This window comes from Schistocerca serialis, chromosome 5 (assembly GCF_023864345.2).
Source record: "Schistocerca serialis cubense isolate TAMUIC-IGC-003099 chromosome 5, iqSchSeri2.2, whole genome shotgun sequence".
Taxonomy (NCBI): domain Eukaryota; kingdom Metazoa; phylum Arthropoda; class Insecta; order Orthoptera; family Acrididae; genus Schistocerca; species Schistocerca serialis.
The window spans coordinates 244,072,589-244,092,780 of NC_064642.1; the positions used below are offsets into that span (position 1 = coordinate 244,072,589).

General features: G+C 39.8%; 1 protein-coding gene across 1 annotated transcript in view; it reads left to right on the top strand.

Annotated features, from left to right (window-relative positions):
* The window catches only part of LOC126481875 (mucin-5AC-like), a 250,888-nt gene that overhangs the window by 192,665 nt on the left and 38,031 nt on the right, over nt 1–20,192 (top strand). The window contains exon 5 of the mRNA XM_050105834.1: nt 2,466–2,796. Within this exon, the coding sequence (XP_049961791.1) occupies nt 2,466–2,796 (331 nt within the window). The remainder of the gene's footprint in view (nt 1–2,465; nt 2,797–20,192) is intronic.

A 20,192-nucleotide genomic window follows, 5' to 3' on the forward strand; every position in this document is an offset into this window, starting at 1 on the left:
CAAAAATTTGGGTACAGATTCCTTACACCAAAACAAGAAAGAAAAATCCAGTATATATGGGCTCTAAAGTACATACCTTAAGAGCTATAAGCACTTGTCTACACATGTCTACCCGACATTTTCTTTCTTCTTTTGGTCCATACTACCTCCTTCCAAAATATGGAAAGCAAAGAGCTTGCATTAGAAGAGATGTGCTTCACATTATCGAAGATGAGCAAGTGTTCATTGCTCTTTAGATCTGTTGCCAGCGATGTGGTAATCCTAGGATATCCTTAGCAGTGCCAGTTGTGTTTATAGTTTTAGTGGGGCGGTCTATTGTCCGACAAATCTTTGTAACAGTTCTGAAGTGAATGTCATGAAGTCCTTCTTTCAGGGCTAAGTCCGGGACGTGTTCTTGGTGGAAACACTTCACAGCCCCATCGATCGAACAAATCAGTCACAACTTACGACATTTGCGCCTGAAGATTGTCCTGCAAAATGATAGGCGTGTCCTGCAGAAATTGTTCTGCTTCTTTCTCTAAGCTGGTCATTTTTAGAGCACAGCCTGCGACCACCTTAGGGAAAGAAGCGGAGACATGTTTTGCAGTACCCGCCCATCATTTTGCAGGACAACGTTGAGAACAAATGGCGCAAGTTGTGACGGATTTCTTCGATAGATGGAGCTGGGAAGTGCTGTACCACCCATCACACTCCCTGGGCATAAACCGTTGTCACTGTAACTTGACTCCTAAACTGAAGGAAGCAGTTCATGTCATTCGCTTCAGAATTGTTACAGTGATTCTTCGGCCAATAGAAGGTTTCCTCCGAACTATTAAAAGAACTGGCGTTTCTAAGGGTATTCTACAACTTCTACATCGGTTGCAACTGACTGTACACAATGCTGGTGACTACTCTGAAGGACAGTAAAACTTAGAAACCTGTATCTATTGTGAATAACTTACAAATAAATAAACTACTGGCCATTAAAATTCCTACACCACCAAGATGATGTGCTTCAGACGCGAAATTTAACCGACAGGAAAAAGGTGCTGTGATATGTAAATGATTAGCTTTTCAGAGCATTCACACAAGGTTGGCGCCGGTGGCGATACTTACAACGTGCTGACATGAGGAAAGTTTCCAACCGATTTCCCATACACAAACAGCAGTTGACCGGCGTTGCCTGGTGAAACATTGTTGTGAAGCCTCGTGTAAGGAGGAGAAATGCGTACCATCACTTTTCCGACTTTGATAAAGGTCGGATTGTAGCCTATCGCGATTGCGGTTTATCGTATCGCGACATTGCTGCTCGCGTTGGTCGAGATCCAATGACTGTTAGCAGAATATGGTATCGGTGGGTTCAGGAGGACAATACGGAACGCCGTGCTGGAACCCAACGGCCTCGTATCACTAGCAGTCGAGATGACAGGCACCTTATGCGCATGGCTGTAACGTATCGAGCAGCCACGTCTCGATCCCTGAGTCAACAGGTGGGGACGTTTGCAAGACAACAACCATCTTCACGAACATTTCGACGACGTTTGCAGCAGCATGTACTATCAGCTCGGAGACTATGGCTGCGGTTACCCTTGACGGTGAATCAGACAGGAGCGCCTGCGATGGAGTACTCAACGACGAACCTGGGTGCACGAATGGCAAAACGTCATTTTTTCGGGTGAATCCAGGGTCTGTTTGCAGCATCATGATGATTGCATCCGTGTTTGGTGACATCGTGGTAATGTATTCATCATGGCCATACTGGCGTATCACCCGGCGTGATGGTATGGGGTGCCATTGGTTACACGTCTCGGTCACCTCTTGTTCGCATTGACGGCACTCTGAACAGTCGACGTTACATTTCAGATGTGTTAGGACCCGTCTCTCTACCCTTCATTCGATCCCTGCGAAACCCTACATCTCAGCAGGATAATGCACGACCGCAGGTTGCAGGTCCTGTACGGGCGTTTCTGGATACAGAAAATGTTTGACTCCTTCCCTGGCCAACACATTCTCCAGATCTCTCTCCAATTGGAATCGTCTGGTCAATGGTGGCCGAGGAACTGGCTCGTCACAATACGCCAGTCACTACTCTCGATGAACTGTGTTATCGTGTTGAAGCTGCTTGGGGTGCTGTACCTGTACACGCCATCCAAGCTCTGTTTCACTCAATGCCCAGGCGTGCCAAGGCCGTTATTACGGGCAGAGGTAGCTGTTGTGGGTACGGATTTCCTATGATCTGTGCACCCAAATTGCGTGAAAATGTAATCACATGTCAGTTCTAGTATAATATAGTTGTCCAATGAATACCCGTTTATCATCTACATTTCTTCTTGGTGTAGCAATTTTAATGGCCGGTAGTGTAGTTATCACTGTTAAAGTTACAACCCTTGTAGGCTACATCTCTTTTCCCACAGATCGTTGCATTTGTTTTCCACAGCCTGGAATTGCGGTACTCTGAACCAATTCTTCACGGTGTCCGTTGTCAGGTCGAGGAATGAGGAGCGCTCCCCGTACCTGTCGTCGCTGCTGTCCAGCAAATCGGACGAGCGGCCCAGCAGGGCGGAGGAGCGGCCCTCCGGCTCGCCCTACCGTCCTCCGCTGCTGGGCTCCTCCCCCTCTATCGGCTCCACGTCTGCCAGGGCGCGCCCAGAGGAGCGCAGCCCCTACCGGACCTCCAACAGCACCGACTCTCGGGCACTCGGCCCCACCGCGTCCTACCTCAGCCACACCAACGGGCCTCTGCGCTCCAGGCTAGACAACTCAACAGCGACCACAGCCTCACGAGAAGACAAGACTAACACCACGACCACCAACAAGGTAACTTCTTTCGGCGACGGCTGTTATACTCGTCACTGTTTTTTTTATGTTCAACAAGGAGCATTGTATAACGGTGGTTACTGTTTGGTCACACAACTGTTTATCTGCATTAAATTCATAGTTCACTGACTTCTTGTCTTCTTTGACTGTTAATCTGACGATTTACTACTTTCATACTCCTGAGTGTCACTGACCTTCATTGATCCTGCCAACTAGATTGTAGTCGAAAATGTCGTCTGAATTCCAGGGCTGTCAACATAAAATGCATCTGATAATTTACTTGACCTCAATATATCACTAACATTTTACCAGTTATTGAAAGTATTTCAGTGATTTTTCATAGTATATGCGTTAACGTGGCGTAATATTTCTCAGGACGGAGCATATGGATTTCAATATTACGAGGGGAGTCAAATGAAAACCTTAAATTTGTAATAACAAATCGAAATTTCGCGCCGTTATCCTGTAAGTTGGTAAGCGTGCTACAAACAGCGTGCAGAATGGCCTGTAGGTGGCAGCATAGTGCAGTTGCACACATACCGTCGCAGTATCATTATAAAGATGGCCGCCCCACTTGCGACTTCCACCAGGGAAGAACAGCGTTCTGTTATTCGGTTTTTGCGTAGTGAAGGTGTGAAACCTATTGAAATTCATCGACGAATGAAGGTTCAGTACGGTGATGCATGCTTGTCACAGCAGCAAGTCTACGAATGGAGTAGGAAGTTCGCAAATGATGTGACTTCAGTGGAAGACGCTCCTCGTCCAAGTCAGGCACAACGAGTTGTGACTCCACAGAACATTGCAGCAGTTGAAGCCATAGTGAAGGAAAACCGCCGAGTGGCACTGAATGACACTGCAGCATGTTTACAGATTAGTCATAGGTCAGCACACCACATTGTGCATGATGTGCTCCAGTTTCACAGTGTGTCTGCAAAATGGGTGCCACGGCAGCTGACTCCTGAAATGAGAGAACGACGTGTTGGTGCTTGTGAAGAACTTCTTCTGCACTTTGAACGAGAAGGTGATGGCTTCCTTGCAAGAATCGTTACTGGGCACGAAACCTGGGTTCACATCCACCAAGCGGGAACGAAGAGAGCGAGCAACCCAGAACTTGCCCCAAGTAATTTCCATATGTTTGGACCACTCAAAGACGCAATGCGAGGAAAGAAATTCCGTTCTGATGAAGAGGTACGCCACGAGGTCCATGAGTGGTTGCGCGGACTACCGTAAGAATTTTTTTCTAAAGGATTTTATGCGCTTTGTAAGCGCTGGAGGACTTGCATTGAGCGTGGGGGAGATTATGTTGAAAAGTGATACAACTTTGTACCACTTCTGCACAATTAATGATATTTTAAAAAAAATATTTTAAGGTTTTCATTTGACTCACACTCGTACTTAAAAACTTCTGGATTTAAATTTTCCTGGATGTAGCCAGCAGCCTGTTTTAAGTTTTACTTTACTACACGTAAGCTACAATCAGCACTTGTTACAGTAATATGGCATAAATATTACAAAATTGTATAGAAGAATAAAGGTAGTCAGTATACGTTCCCACAGAAAGGACCCTGAGGTTGGTTATCAATATCCACTTTTATCTTTAGATGTCACACACATATGAGCCACCAACATAAATAGGCTAGAGATTGTACGGAGGTAGAGATACAGTGCCTTGTAAGTTACAGGGCGATTCAAAAATACAAATAACAAATATATAGTTTTTAATTCGTTACAAGCTTTTTTGTTTAAGAGTATCATTATTGCAAAACTGAAAACATGAAAAGTAAAAAACTTGTAAAGCAAATCTAAACATAACAAATAAATGTGTTGAAATTCGGTTTATATTTTTTTGTTTTTCAAGTTTTTATGAGGAAGTATTCCTGTGACGAAATCAACAGAGACAATCTTATTCGCAATAATTTGAAACCTAGGACTCAAAGTGCAGTTATACCTGTTATTGGCTACTTCTACCATCCGATATGGTGATGTCGAACTATACAAGTGATTCTTTTTCTTTTTCTTCCTCTTATTTTTCTCCTTCCTTCACAGATTTGGTAATTTCGCCTGTTCCGGTCAGCAGTGTCCAGTCATTTCCTCAGTGGCCTTCACCTTTGTCTTGTCCCTCTTCATTTGTAATCTTATCTGAAAGCAGAAAAACCTTGGCGATATTTGGACCTGCAGTGGTTTTTAAGCCGAAATTATATAGACGCCTGGAGAGCCTTTAAAGCTAGATGTTGCAATAAAACGGGTTTGTCAACCAAAATTTTAAAAGTAGAATTGAGTATGTATGCAATTGCGACTTAAGCTCATTCTGTTTGTGATGCAGTTATTTGATTCTTTTCATCAGAAAAATATTTAAATCGCAACTGAAACAGGACATATAAAACAAATTTAATATTCTGTCCAACTTCTATATTGGCCCTATATTCTTTCTCGTACATCCAAAAACTTAGCGATGAAAATATCGAACCGTAAAGTTTAGTAAAACGTACTTCAGTGGCATTAAATTTGGTAACCAATCGACATTTACAACTATTACTGGTACATAAGATATTTTCATGCCCCCGAAAGTTGTTGAGTTTACAAAAAAACACTGGCTATTTAAAGATTAATAGCTTTCACAAAAAGTAAACATAAACAACAAAACAAGTGTGCACCAGCTGTCAGGTTTCTATACTGACCTGGCTGCAGCTGCAGCTCGTAACCAGAGAGAAACAAGTCAGATGTTATGGTAGGATCGCTTGCCGCGTAATGTCATACACCCACTTTCGTCACTCTAAATTTAGAAATGTTTACTACACGGAAAATGATAGTCTGACTTGTGAGACTTCAAATTCTTTTCGACGATTGTGGATACTACTCTAAAAATTATTAGCTGAGTTGTATGAAATGACAGAAACTTTTATTGAATGGTTCATATTGAAGAGAATATTCAAACAAATGAAAATGTGTTGAAGTATTGAAATGTTGGTAAAATTGTTAGAGAGTCCAGTCTGCCGCATTCACTGTTTTATTGTAATCGCTTCGTATCATACTGGTACATCCTCAGGTGTATCTCTGCGAAAAAAATTTAGTGAAAAGGTTTATCAGTGCAGCACTACTGAATTACTAAGTTCAAAATTCCTAACACTAAAAATTAAAATCATAGCATGCGAATTAACAACAAAAGACATGAGCAACTGTCATACATTACTTACAAGGTTTAATGTCCAAGGTAACTAAATGACTTAATGTTTGTTCCAAGATGCAATGAAGAGCAGTAACTGACGCAACCACCAAGGGTAGTCAAACTTAAGAAAGCCGGTTATCATTGTTTATTTACGTTCGGAAAGCACCAGACGTCTCTAAAATAGAAGTATTATATAAGTAATGATGAAGTAGGTCCATCAGGGATTAAAGTAAACCCAAATGAAATAATAATTACAACAATAATGTCGAACTCACATGTCGCAATGTGAAACCGTCCAGACCGTTGAATATCTGATTTTTGAGATGACAGCGGAGAACACACCTGTGCCTACCGCTCCTATTTTGACCACGCATGTATATCATCACAGTTGGCGGGTGTGTTCCTGAATGAAAGTCAATGTGAGGCGAAATTACTCGTCCTAAACTGCAGTTACCAGAAAGTGTTGCTTACAAATGTGTATGCGGAATATGCATTCATTCTGCCAAGTAGTAAGGCCGTCACAAATGGCTTCCTGGGTTAAAGGCAGACTTGCGGAGTCCAGGTAATAGCCGAACGTTAAACACTGTAAACAGGCGTGGTGGGCCACTGACATGCACGCCTTCTACACTGTGAGGTTCCGAGAGAACAGTGATATATATATTATATAGACGGTCTTACTATTAAAGAAAATACATAAAAACACTCTATAAGAACAAGGGTGTGAAGTAAAGTGGGAAGTACATAAGAGAAAGATGGGGAGAAGGGGACGGGGTATAATGGGGAGGGAGGAGGTCGGTATTGGAAAGAGGAGATGAGTATATGAGCAGACACAATAGGGCGGATTATAAGAAACTGTAAGTAAAATTATACAGCGAACCCACAATTAAAGTTAGTCGAAAGACCCTAAATAATCAAAATTCAATAAAAGACTGCGATGTTTGAGATCTGTTTGACTGTTCATGACTTGTGAAGGTGTCTGATAACTAGCTCTTATAATCTGCACCTCTTCTACAATATTTAATACAGCTTATTTGCTTTCCCTGAATAAGATCTCCAAACTGTGTTCTGCATTTGTTATTGAGTGACCAGTATCCCGTAGGTGCGTTGTTACAGATCTGGAATTGTTCAGATGGGGTGTTCTTAATTTGACAGTCGTTAATTGCATAAACATCTGTGCCATTATACGGATTGGTATTCGTTCGTTTATTGTGTCTATATCTGAATCCAGTACTTTTGTTTATGAAGAATTCTGGTATTATGTTTATTTTTATGTAATGGTTTTTGTTGGTGGAGTTCCCAATAACGGTTACGATTAGTGGCACTTACAGTTTAGCAGTATCAGTATGACACTTGATTACAAAACAAAATTGATTCTTAAATAACGTTTTTAAGTAATATTACATTAAAAGAAAGTATTTCATGATATGTTTTAATGGTGGAAATACCCCATCTGTCCAAAACGTTTGGAGACTGGATGAACATAAAATAGTTAACGTAGAGATTTTAATGCGAGAAGTATTCTACATAATTTCCCCAACTTACGTAAAATGCACAACACGTTCATCAAACCATTTGAAATTGTAAGAAAAGTCTTTTTTTCTTTTTTGGGGGGATGTTATTAAACTCACGCGACATATTGTCTTTGACGTCAGTTATGTAATATTGGTAACACCAAGTCTCGTAACACGTGACGATTTATTACACGAAAGAATTGTCGACATTCTTCATTTCAAACAAGTCGCGGCAGGCGTCCATGCGTCGTTGTTCTTGCTCCGGAGTCAAGATATGTTGAACAAACTTCACACATATTTTTCTCTTCTTCAGAACCTTCTAGAGAATGCCTTGAACACCTAATTTACATATGTTGCTTCACTGCGATTTGTGATCATCGTTGGCACACTACACTCGCACGTCCACTACAAGAGCTGTCTGTTCACAACTGACCGGTCCATTGCTGATATATCGTTTGGAGCAGTTAGTTCGAGTGCCACGGTAATTACTGTGCTGACGTCGCTTACATGCCGGGAACACAATTTCGGAACGTCCTAAAAAAACTGTGGAAGTATTTACACTAGTGAATTTAGCATATGTTAGTTTTGAATTAGACAACAAAATACGTGTTAGAGAAACTGTTAGGGTGAATTACTTTCCTGTATGATACAGTGCTGCATTAAATACGTTTCAGCAGTAAGCATCACTTCATGAAGATTGGGAAAGATAAACAGAAATTTATTAATTACAGAATCAACTACGATTATACGCATTATATTAGATTTATTACGAAAGAAACACTCTTCAGTTTTAAACAGAAAATAATTAGTTCATAAGATCTGCTTAAAAGCGCTTGCTTTTCACATCGCTCCATCACAATAAAAACCTCTGGTTTCTCAGCATTTTACCTGGTGGCTGGACAACAGCGGGGCGCTGCCGATATTTCGGTGACCTTGAATTTGCAGCAATGGCCTCAGTACGTTAATTCTTCGGTTTCAGGCGATATTCTGACAATTTCTCTGTTGTTTTTATTATTGTCGCAACAATTAATATTGTTGCGCTCCAGTCTGTCGATGTGTACAACATGAACACGTGACACACAATCAATTACTGAGTGTAAATGAGCGAACACTGTTACTGTCCATGCTAATGAAGATATCAGAGCTGTTCATTTCTTGGGGTAACACAGTTCACAGGTCACTCAGTCACTGTCAATCTTTATGCAGTTCAATTAATATCGCTGACGCATTGTTTCACCCGGAAGTAAGCACTCGTTTTCTATAATCCTCGCGAAATCACATTAGGATATTTCGTTAAGGATCACGATTCTCTGTACGTTTATCGTTAGAACTCCTGCTGTATGTACGAGTTCAGTTCACATGGTTTTCTTTCTGGGTGGTGCCAAACATAAAAAACACGACTACCCACATACGCTATTGTTGCGGATGCTCGCCGGACTCAAACTCTCCACTGTCGATAGGTCATCTCGAATCACCACGAATTCTCGTTACAAAGTTGTATAGCTATACATATAAACTCTATTATTTAAACATACATTTGCAGTAAATAAGAAATTGTGGTGCTATTAACTACATATTTCAGACACAGTAAAGAAGAGAAAACAGTATTGACGAAAGTTCTCCATAGTCATATCGTTACAACATGTTGAAGACAGTTGAATTCCATTACTATGCGACCGATTTTCCACAGTTCATTACCTTAGCGTTTTCCAAGAGCTGCCAATGTCAATAATACGTGGTGTTTCAAAAAGAATACACGTACATCGAATGCATAGATTTATTAAACCTTAGGACATACGAATATGAAACTTTACACGCATATTTACGAACCTCTCAAGTTCAGATTACAAATGATCAATGTGTCGTCTATCAGCGACATGACGACCAATCCAACGGTTCGGTAGACTTTCATTCAGATATTCACGCACTTGGCGACTGCAGTGAGTGGGTGCCCTGTCTTGTTGAAAAATGAAGTTGTCTTCGTGCAGCCTCGGAAACAACCAGTTTTGTAACATAGGGAGAAACTGCTGACCGTTAACCGTGCTTCCCTCAAAGAAGAACAGGCTGTAAACAAATGATCGGGATATAGCACAAAACACGTTGACTTTGGGCGAATCTCGTACATATTCAATGGCTGCTTGTGGGTTCTGTAGGCCCTAAATTCGAACATTGTGTTTGTTTACTTGACCACTAACATGGAAAGTCGCTTCATCACTGAGCACGATGCGTTGTCCGAAAGTGTTATCATTGTCAGTAGCATCAAGAATCTCGTTACAAAATGCAACACGATTGCGTTTTCAGGAGGACGCAGAGCTTGTAACAGCTGTAACTTGTACAGCTTCATAACCAACCGACGTCTCAAAACACGCCAAACTGTTGTTGTAGGCACGACGAGTTGATTTTAAAGGACTACGTTGGAAAGCAATTTGAAATCGTGCAACATTTTCCTCAGGAACACGAGGATGGCCAGGACTCTTTCCTTTACATACACATCCCGTACCTAGAAACTGCCTATATCATCTGCGAATGTTCCACCCATTCGGAGGATCAATTTGGTACCTCAACCTGAAAAGTCTTTGCACTGAAAGCACGGAATTGCACTTCGCAAACTCGAAAACACAAACGATTTCTGCTGCGAAGCAGCCATTTTAAACATATGACGGTTACCAAGCAAAACAGAAGACAACTGACATCTAGTGGCTCTTATTATAAACTAGACTATGTATTCATTTCTAAAACAGCCGAAACATTCTGTGTTTAACAGGGTACACAGAATTTCACACTTATTATCGATATGATTATCAACAATAGTTTTTGTATGCACAGTTCGGGTCCACGCCGTAGATATTTCGTGAAAACGTTGGGACAAAATCATAGCAAGTTTTTCGTACTAATAGCCTATGAATTTTAATTATCAATCTCTTTAATATAATAGTTATTCAGAAACCATAAATCACAAGTTTATCGCATGTATCATTGGTTCACAACACGACGATGTTTGGTGGTCGCGATGCATACTCGTCTGGCGTTGTGCCGTAGCCGTTGTCTACATTGTCACTGTTTTCTGTATTGCCTTCCAACGAAGCTAACACATTATCCGTTTGGATTGTCGCTGTCCACTGTATGAACGATGGGCCAGCTGTGTAATCGCTGTCGCCCATTTTCTCAATTCTTTTTGTCGCTACCGTAGCTTTCGCATTCGCTAGGCACTGGACAATTTTAGGCTTTTTGGATCCCTTTCGACGCAACCTTTCCTCCGACTTTCTATAATCTCGAGCATATTTACGAGTCATACGAGACGACATCTCTCATTATTTTGTACTTTTCAATTTAATACCGATTTTCATTTATATTTCGGCGAATATTTTTATTGGACATCACTACGCCTTGCGGGCACAGCCATTGTTTATTCTGTATTAGTCCCGTAGTTATTAGTGATTCGGATCTGATGGTATTTTTTCACAAAGGGAAGTCCGACCAACTATCACTGTAACAAGTGGATCAATGTCTTCACATCATTTCAGAAAACCGTTTATGTTACCAATGAGGACTGACCTTCACATACTGCCGAGTTACCTACCCTAGCAACTAGGCAACACTGCGTAACAGAGGAGGAGTCTCCTGTAAAGCGTGCCTCATCCGTGCATGTAGGTCTGCTGTTAATAGTTTGTCTCCACGCTTACTATAGGACAGCTCTTCAACATAGAATGACGACGTTGTTTGTCACAGCATTGTGTTGTGGAGGTAATGGATGACATTTTCTTCTTACACCCTCCTGGTGATTGTATTGTCATCTTCTTTCATTTTGGGAGATACGACTTTAGAACTGTTTCGACTTCGTATGACTTCTTCTAATACTCCTCTGTCTAACGTTATACCTGTCTGTTTCTCTCACTGAGGGAGATTGATCAGTGACGGGTCTTCAGACAAGTCATCGAGGCATTTAGATATCTTTGATTTTCCTAAACCACTTGAGGCAAAATGGCGGGATAGCTCCTGCCTTCCAGTTCTGAGCTTGTGCCCCTTCCGTACGACTGTTCATTGACAGTCCTTTTTTCCGAACATCTCAAAATGAAGGATTAGGAAGTTACGTCATCTCGACTAGGAGTGCATCAGAGACGAATAGTAAGCTCATTAGAGACGATAGGGAGGGACATGGTCATCGTCTTTTCCACACGAACATTTTCCTTAAGCGATTTGGATGGGCGGACAGGGATTCGAGCGCCCATCGTCGTGGTTTAGCGTCTAATGTGTTACCTCTGCGCCATCTGACTTGGTTATGTATGCACTCGAAAAGGAGGAATATGATAGTGGTATCAGAACTACCCTCAGATGCGGGAGCATATATGTAGGTGTAGGTAAGACGATTTACAGAAAAATAACAGCGTGGAAGATAAACTGATCAGCAGGGGAAAGATATCTGCACCGACTGAGACGCTTGCGAGATTTTACGGAGATTACGTGAAAGATCTCGCTCCCCTTCTAGCAGTAGTTTATCGTACGTACCTGTAGTGACGAACGCTACTTACTGATTGCTAAAATTTGCGAATCATTCCCGGTTTCAAGAAGGATCATCGGACAGATGAACTTAATTATAGGATTACATCACTGAAGTCAATCTGTTGTAGAATTATGGAATATGTTTTATGTGCAAGCATTATGAGAGTTTTGGATAAGGAAAAATCCCCTCTATGAAAATCAACATGTATTCCGCAAAAAGAAATCTTCGGAACACAGCTTGCTCTAGCCGTCCGTATACTCTCTGTCTGGTAATCTTAACAAGGTCGTATTAACAGAAGAGGTAAAGAAGATCCAACGATGAGCGGCACGTTTCGTCACAGTGTCGCTTATTAAGCGCGGGAACGTTGCAGAGATACTCCACAAACTCCACCGGCAGGTGCTGAGAGAGAGGCATCGTATACCACAGAGAGGGAAACATAGTCTCGCGAAATGACAAGGAAAATTAGAGAAATTAGAGCTGACACGGAGATTTATGGACAGCTGCTCTTTACACGCGCTGTTCGCGAATGGCACAAGGACGGGAGACACAAGAGGCTCTTAATCTATACTGCACAGGATGTGTACCACCTCACAGGGACCCGCGATGTAAGGGACTCATATCACAATGTGTGTTCCTAAGGAGGAAAATCAATTATTATCAATTTTGAATTGAAAATAGATTTATCATGATTATAAGCGCACATTTGACATAAAACTGTATTTTTGAACTTTTTAATAATATATTCTGTGTAGTTCTATATTATTAAACCACATTTTATATAGTACTTTAAACATAGCTGCGCTACAGCAATGGTTCCACGTAAATCAGACTAAGAACAGCCGACCAGTTGCAAAGGATAAAGCAATCTTTACCTAGGTTTCAATAGATATAAATCTATCTTCTTCAGAAGATGCCTGGGGACAATGAACATCGTAATATATATTAAGGTATGAAACATGAGTCAAGAATAAAGTTTAACATATATTAGGAAAATATTGTATTACAAGATGTGAGAAAGATTCTTGGTACTTACAGTATTATAACAACATGAAGTGATATGTCCTTATCGTTTAGGCAAACATCTGCATAGTTACATTAATCATATAAAATATAGCCCTGACAACAGGGTTTGTCAAACAAATAAAATAGGTACATAGAAGTTGCAGAGCGCCTAAGCGACTGAGTAAAATCGGCCAGCGTAGTAGCACAGCGGCCAGGGCAGGTGGCGCTCATGTCGCGAACTATGTGCCGATAGGCGTACTGAAGTAACATTTGAAACATCAATTTTAAATGCGTTCTTAAATAGAGTGATAATAAATAAATTGGCAAGCATTTGACACTCCCGTTATGACATTGTGGGAGGTATAGGAACAATAACGTAGATACATACATCAAAAAGACAGGTGGCGCTTCCGCCGTGAGTTACATGCAGTGGTCTATATAGCCAAAATATAAAGTTATATTACCATATTAGTGAAGCCCATAGAACGTATATAAGTCAAACCATCAAGAACAATCAGTAATGGCTTTTAAGAAAATTACGAGACCTGGTCTACAATCCAGTTACTACGTAATATAGAATAAGAGAAAATTACATGGGGGCCGCTGTAGTGGCAGCCATATATCGTGAAAAGAACACATTATATAAACGATAGTAAACTGGAGGATTTGAAAGTGCATTATAGCTTCCTGAGGAAATAGACTACTGAGGTTACTAACATTAATGTTATACATTACACAGTACGGGTTTAAAGCCTTCAAAAAATTGTTTACAAGCAAGGTTCAACTGATCATTCAGAATATTGCCGTCTTTGAGCTCTAGATGTTTAAAAATAAATAGCTCTTCCCACAGATCTAGTCTCCGTCCTTTGACCTGTCTATGTAGGATAACCGTGTCTTCTAACTGTTTAGGCGTATGGCCGGTTATCAAGAGGTGTTCAGCAAAGGTAGAGTTGCGAATATTCGTTCCTTTTTTACCTAACAGATGTTCTTTATATCGTGTTTTCACAGCTCTGCCGGTTTGACCAATATAATAAGAGGGGCAGTTATTACAGGTTAGCTTGTAAATACCTGAATTAGAAAACCAATCGCTGGCAATCTCTACTGACTGTACAAGATTTCTTTTTAAACTGTTATCTGTAGAAAAGGAGACGTTACAGTTATATTTTTTATTCAGAAGACGTTTAATCCTATACGATAAGTTACCCAGGAAAGGGATGGAAATAAATTTTTTAGTTTCTGTGGTATCCGTGGGGAGAGTATTTCTCAAAGTCGAACATTTTTGGGAGATTTTCTTATTGAGCAGGTAATCAATCATATTCTGGTTATACCCATTATTAACCGCAATCGCTTTGATGACATTCAATTCCTTTTTTTGATCCGCAGGTGATAAAGGAGTGGTTACCATTCGGTGAATGGCGGAATGAAAAAATGCCAATTTATGAGCTTTTGGATGGGTTGAGTCAGCAGGAATGACATTATCAGAATATGTTTCCTTGCGGAAGATATTAAAATGGAAGGAATTATCTTCTATAGAAATTGTTAAATCGAGAAAATTAAGTTCACGTTTATCATTTTGAAGTTCTTTTGTGAAGGAAATTTTTTCATGTAAACCGTTGAAAGTGTTAAAGAGATGCTCTAACTCATGATCAGTGCCATCAAAAGCAATGAAAATGTCATCAACATACCGTGCATAATAGCGGATTTTGTGGCGTAATTCTGAACCTGAATTGAAGAACGTTGTTTCTAGGGCGTTAATGAAAATCTCTGCTAGAATACCGGCGAGGGGGCTACCCATTGCTAGACCATCTGGTTGTACATACATTTTCCCGTTAAATGTGAAGTAATTGTATTTTAAAATGACCTTGAGCAAACCAATGAGTTCGGCAATCTGAGTTTCACTTAATTTTTTGTGTTTAAGAAGATTCTCTTTTACAAGGTCTATGGTTTCATCAACCGGAACATTTGTGTAAAGGCTGACGATGTCAAAGGACACCAGTCTAGTGTCAGGTGTACAACTTATAGATTGAATATTGTTAATTAATTCCTTACTGTTTTTTACAGAAAAATTATTTTCAAAAGTGAAAGCATCTTTAATTTTAAAATGGAGGCGCCTAGCAAGTGTGTGATGTGGACTGCCTATACCATTCACTATAGGGCGGATCGGGTGATTTTGTTTATGCAGTTTAAACTGACTTCTAAGCACTGGTGGTTTAGGGTTCATATTTATAAGCCCTTTCTTTTGGAACTTATTGAACAAGCTGACGGAATTCGTTAAAGTACGCCGGATTTCATTTTGCAGTTCAGTAGTAGGATCTACAGTAACCTCAGTGATGTCGTTTTCCTCAAAAAACTTTACAGTCTTCTCTATATATTCATTTTTATAAGCCACGACCACGGTGTTCCCTTTGTCACTCTTAGTGATTAATGCGTCGTGCTCTCTAAGTTTATGATTAATGCTTTTTATTATACTATATTCGCCCGATTGCTTATTAGGAGATAATTTAATTTCTTTTTCTACTATGTTGTTACATTCGTAGGCACATTTGACTTGCTCCGTTTTCTCTAATTTCAGAGATTCTAAACCGATTTTTAGATCTACAATGAGATTACAAATAACTGGATATTTATCGAGTTTAGCAGGCAAGTTATATTTAAGGCCTTTACACAACAAGTCATTTTCGGCCTGCGTAAAAGAAATATTGGTTTTATTTAGTACTCTATCGTAAAATAGGTGCTTAACACTATTGTCTGCTGTATTATCACTTTTACTTGTGGTCCTATTACTAAACTTTAAAAGCTTTCTTTCATGTCTGGCCTTGATTATTTCTTTACGATTAGAGAGCCATTCATTAATACTATTCCACAGGTGGTCAATTTGAAAATTACAAAGATCTTTAAAGGCTTTAGTTAAAAATAGGTGTATACAGTAGGCTTCACTATTAAGGACATCTTTTTTCTTGTACAAATTTACTGTGCTCTCGGAAATGACTAAATGCACTAGCTTCTTTTTAATAGAAGGCACCCTGTTACACTGTTTAAAATTTTGCTAGGCGCCTCCATTTTAAAATTAAAGATGCTTTCACTTTTGAAAATAATTTTTCTGTAAAAAACAGTAAGGAATTAATTAACAATATTCAATCTATAAGTTGTACACCTGACACTAGACTGGTGTCCTTTGACATCGTCAGCCTTTACACAAATGTTCCGGTTGATGAAACCATAGACCTTGTAAAAGAGAATCTTCTTAAACACAAAAAATTAAGTGAAACTCAGATTGCCGAACTCATTGGTTTGCTCAAGGTCATTTTAAAATACAATTACTTCACATTTAACGGGAAAATGTATGTACAACCAGATGTTCTAGCAATGGGTAGCCCCCTCGCCGGTATTCTAGCAGAGATTTTCATTAACGCCCTAGAAACAACGTTCTTCAATTCAGGTTCAGAATTACGCCACAAAATCCGCTATTATGCACGGTATGTTGATGACATTTTCATTGCTTTTGATGGCACTGATCATGAGTTAGAGCATCTCTTTAACACTTTCAACGGTTTACATGAAAAAATTTCCTTCACAAAAGAACTTCAAAATGATAAACGTGAACTTAATTTTCTCGATTTAACAATTTCTATAGAAGATAATTCCTTCCATTTTAATATCTTCCGCAAGGAAACATATTCTGATAATGTCATTCCTGCTGACTCAACCCATCCAAAAGCTCATAAATTGGCATTTTTTCATTCCGCCATTCACCGAATGGTAACCACTCCTTTATCACCTGCGGATCAAAAAAAGGAATTGAATGTCATCAAAGCGATTGCGGTTAATAATGGGTATAACCAGAATATGATTGATTACCTGCTCAATAAGAAAATCTCCCAAAAATGTTCGACTTTGAGAAATACTCTCCCCACGGATACCACAGAAACTAAAAAATTTATTTCCATCCCTTTCCTGGGTAACTTATCGTATAGGATTAAACGTCTTCTGAATAAAAAATATAACTGTAACGTCTCCTTTTCTACAGATAACAGTTTAAAAAGAAATCTTGTACAGTCAGTAGAGATTGCCAGCGATTGGTTTTCTAATTCAGGTATTTACAAGCTAACCTGTAATAACTGCCCCTCTTATTATATTGGTCAAACCGGCAGAGCTGTGAAAACACGATATAAAGAACATCTGTTAGGTAAAAAAGGAACGAATATTCGCAACTCTACCTTTGCTGAACACCTCTTGATAACCGGCCATACGCCTAAACAGTTAGAAGACACGGTTATCCTACATAGACAGGTCAAAGGACGGAGACTAGATCTGTGGGAAGAGCTATTTATTTTTAAACATCTAGAGCTCAAAGACGGCAATATTCTGAATGATCAGTTGAACCTTGCTTGTAAACAATTTTTTGAAGGCTTTAAACCCGTACTGTGTAATGTATAACATTAATGTTAGTAACCTCAGTAGTCTATTTCCTCAGGAAGCTATAATGCACTTTCAAATCCTCCAGTTTACTATCGTTTATATAATGTGTTCTTTTCACGATATATGGCTGCCACTACAGCGGCCCCCATGTAATTTTCTCTTATTCTATATTACGTAGTAACTGGATTGTAGACCAGGTCTCGTAATTTTCTTAAAAGCCATTACTGATTGTTCTTGATGGTTTGACTTATATACGTTCTATGGGCTTCACTAATATGGTAATATAACTTTATATTTTGGCTATATAGACCACTGCATGTAACTCACGGCGGAAGCGCCACCTGTCTTTTTGATGTATGTATCTACGTTATTGTTCCTATACCTCCCACAATGTCATAACGGGAGTGTCAAATGCTTGCCAATTTATTTATTATCACTCTATTTAAGAACGCATTTAAAATTGATGTTTCAAATGTTACTTCAGTACGCCTATCGGCACATAGTTCGCGACATGAGCGCCACCTGCCCTGGCCGCTGTGCTACTACGCTGGCCGATTTTACTCAGTCGCTTAGGCGCTCTGCAACTTCTATGTACCTATTTTATTTGTTTGACAAACCCTGTTGTCAGGGCTATATTTTATATGATTAATGTAACTATGCAGATGTTTGCCTAAACGATAAGGACATATCACTTCATGTTGTTATAATACTGTAAGTACCAAGAATCTTTCTCACATCTTGTAATACAATATTTTCCTAATATATGTTAAACTTTATTCTTGACTCATGTTTCATACCTTAATATATATTACGATGTTCATTGTCCCCAGGCATCTTCTGAAGAAGATAGATTTATATCTATTGAAACCTAGGTAAAGATTGCTTTATCCTTTGCAACTGGTCGGCTGTTCTTAGTCTGATTTACATTTTATATACATGGTGAGTCAGGTGCCACTACCGCTGGGTTTTAAACGATCTATAACTCATTCAAATACCGCAAGCAAGATTTTCGTATTCTCTCGCTCAGTACGCCTAAGCTGTTAGTCCTACAGAAGAAATTAACATGACATTTTTGTAGGAAATTTTATGTAGAATGAAAAACGTATATAAGTGACCTTCAAACGCGTTTTTCTTGAACAACTTGAAAACCATGGCCTCCAGTACGAAATTTAACTAGGCCTACATTAAATTCCCTACAAAAAGGTCATGTTCATTTATCTGTAGAACTCACAATTTTTGTGCAGCAACCGAAAGAAAGTGAAAATCTCGCGCGTGGGTTTTGAAGGCGCTGTGAGTTGCATAAAACCAACTGGTAGGGGCAGCTGAATAACACTGTATATTATAAATTGGTGGAAGTGTTTTATCTGTATTTTAACGATCTTACCAATATGGCTGTTTCTTTACAGTGTTAACAAAGTTCGCCTCAAAATATTTTTCGTTTGTATTAAGGTTAGTAATTTGTGGTTCTGTAAGGTTGTTCCTGTAATGTAAGTCTGTCAACCATTTTTAAACTCATTTCTGTGAAGTTCTCATCCATATTTTAATGTTCAAGTCAGTTACACAGTCTGTTTAACAGTTTCTATTACAGGCTTCTGGGATTTGTAGACCAAGTTCTGATAAGAAACTCGAGCCCAAGAAATTACCATTTGGATGTAAAATAAGGTTGAAGGATCACTTCCAAATCTCCCACTTCACGGTACACACACGGCGGAAACAGTGAGCTCTGACCTTTGTACTGTACATGAGCCCAGTATATTGGCAATGTTTCCAGTTATCATCATCGAGTTTTCTCTTTGGCGTGGCAAAGGATGTCCTCTCCAAAGACGAGAGCGTCGTGCACCACAGACAACCCTCCCACTTGCGGACATACCAGCTGCTGCTGTAGTCTGAGCGTAAAATGGTATGTGATGTCACAATTAGAAGGACTGAAGACGGCGCTCTCTTCTCAGTTCGTGTGCGTACCGTGAAGCAATCATACCTTCAAACTTATTTTATTTCCAAATGGTACATTTCCGGACATGGGTTTCTTATCATAACTTTATCTACTGCTCCTCTCTACAACCCCTAGATGCCCGTGACAGGAATTTTGAAGCCATTATTTTCCGGTATGCAGCGCGATGATAGGTCTCTGGATTTCACCACTAAGCATTACACAGATCAGGATTTCCCAACCGGTGTCATGTGAAATTTTACTGTGTGGCACAGTGCTATGGCGTTGTATCCGGATTATAAACTTTATGAGAATACAAGATTACGTATTTTGCTTTGTGATGTGGGCTGTAAGAGTTAATCAGCTTGGGCACAGTATGTGCAAGACAGTTCCGTTCGCCGAGGATTGCAGCGATGGAAGAGCCGTGTAAAAGTGATTATTTTAGTCCTTTCACTCGGTGGAAGCAGGAGTAAGAACGTCGTGATCATCTGGTCAGTATCACTACCTAAGCAGTCAACCAGTCAACATTATTATGGAGAGACTTCCTACTCATACAACGCAGTTCTTCATGGCTTTGTGACTGGAGCTAATACCAGAGAACTGTGACGCAGCTTTAGTTTTGTGATTGTTATTGGTTATGTTGGTGCGATAATGATTTAAAAATCAAAGAGCACAGCGTAAGTTAGGCACACTTCATCAAAATAAACTTTTATGAGACGTTACCTTCACACATTACTAACAAATAAAAGTAATGCATCACCAAAACAGGAGTGCATACGGTTGAGTAATTTTCCAGTGGATGGTTTACAGACCACAGAGCGCTACATTTTAGTAGATTCTGCTTTCAGTACAGTAAACGAGTCATAA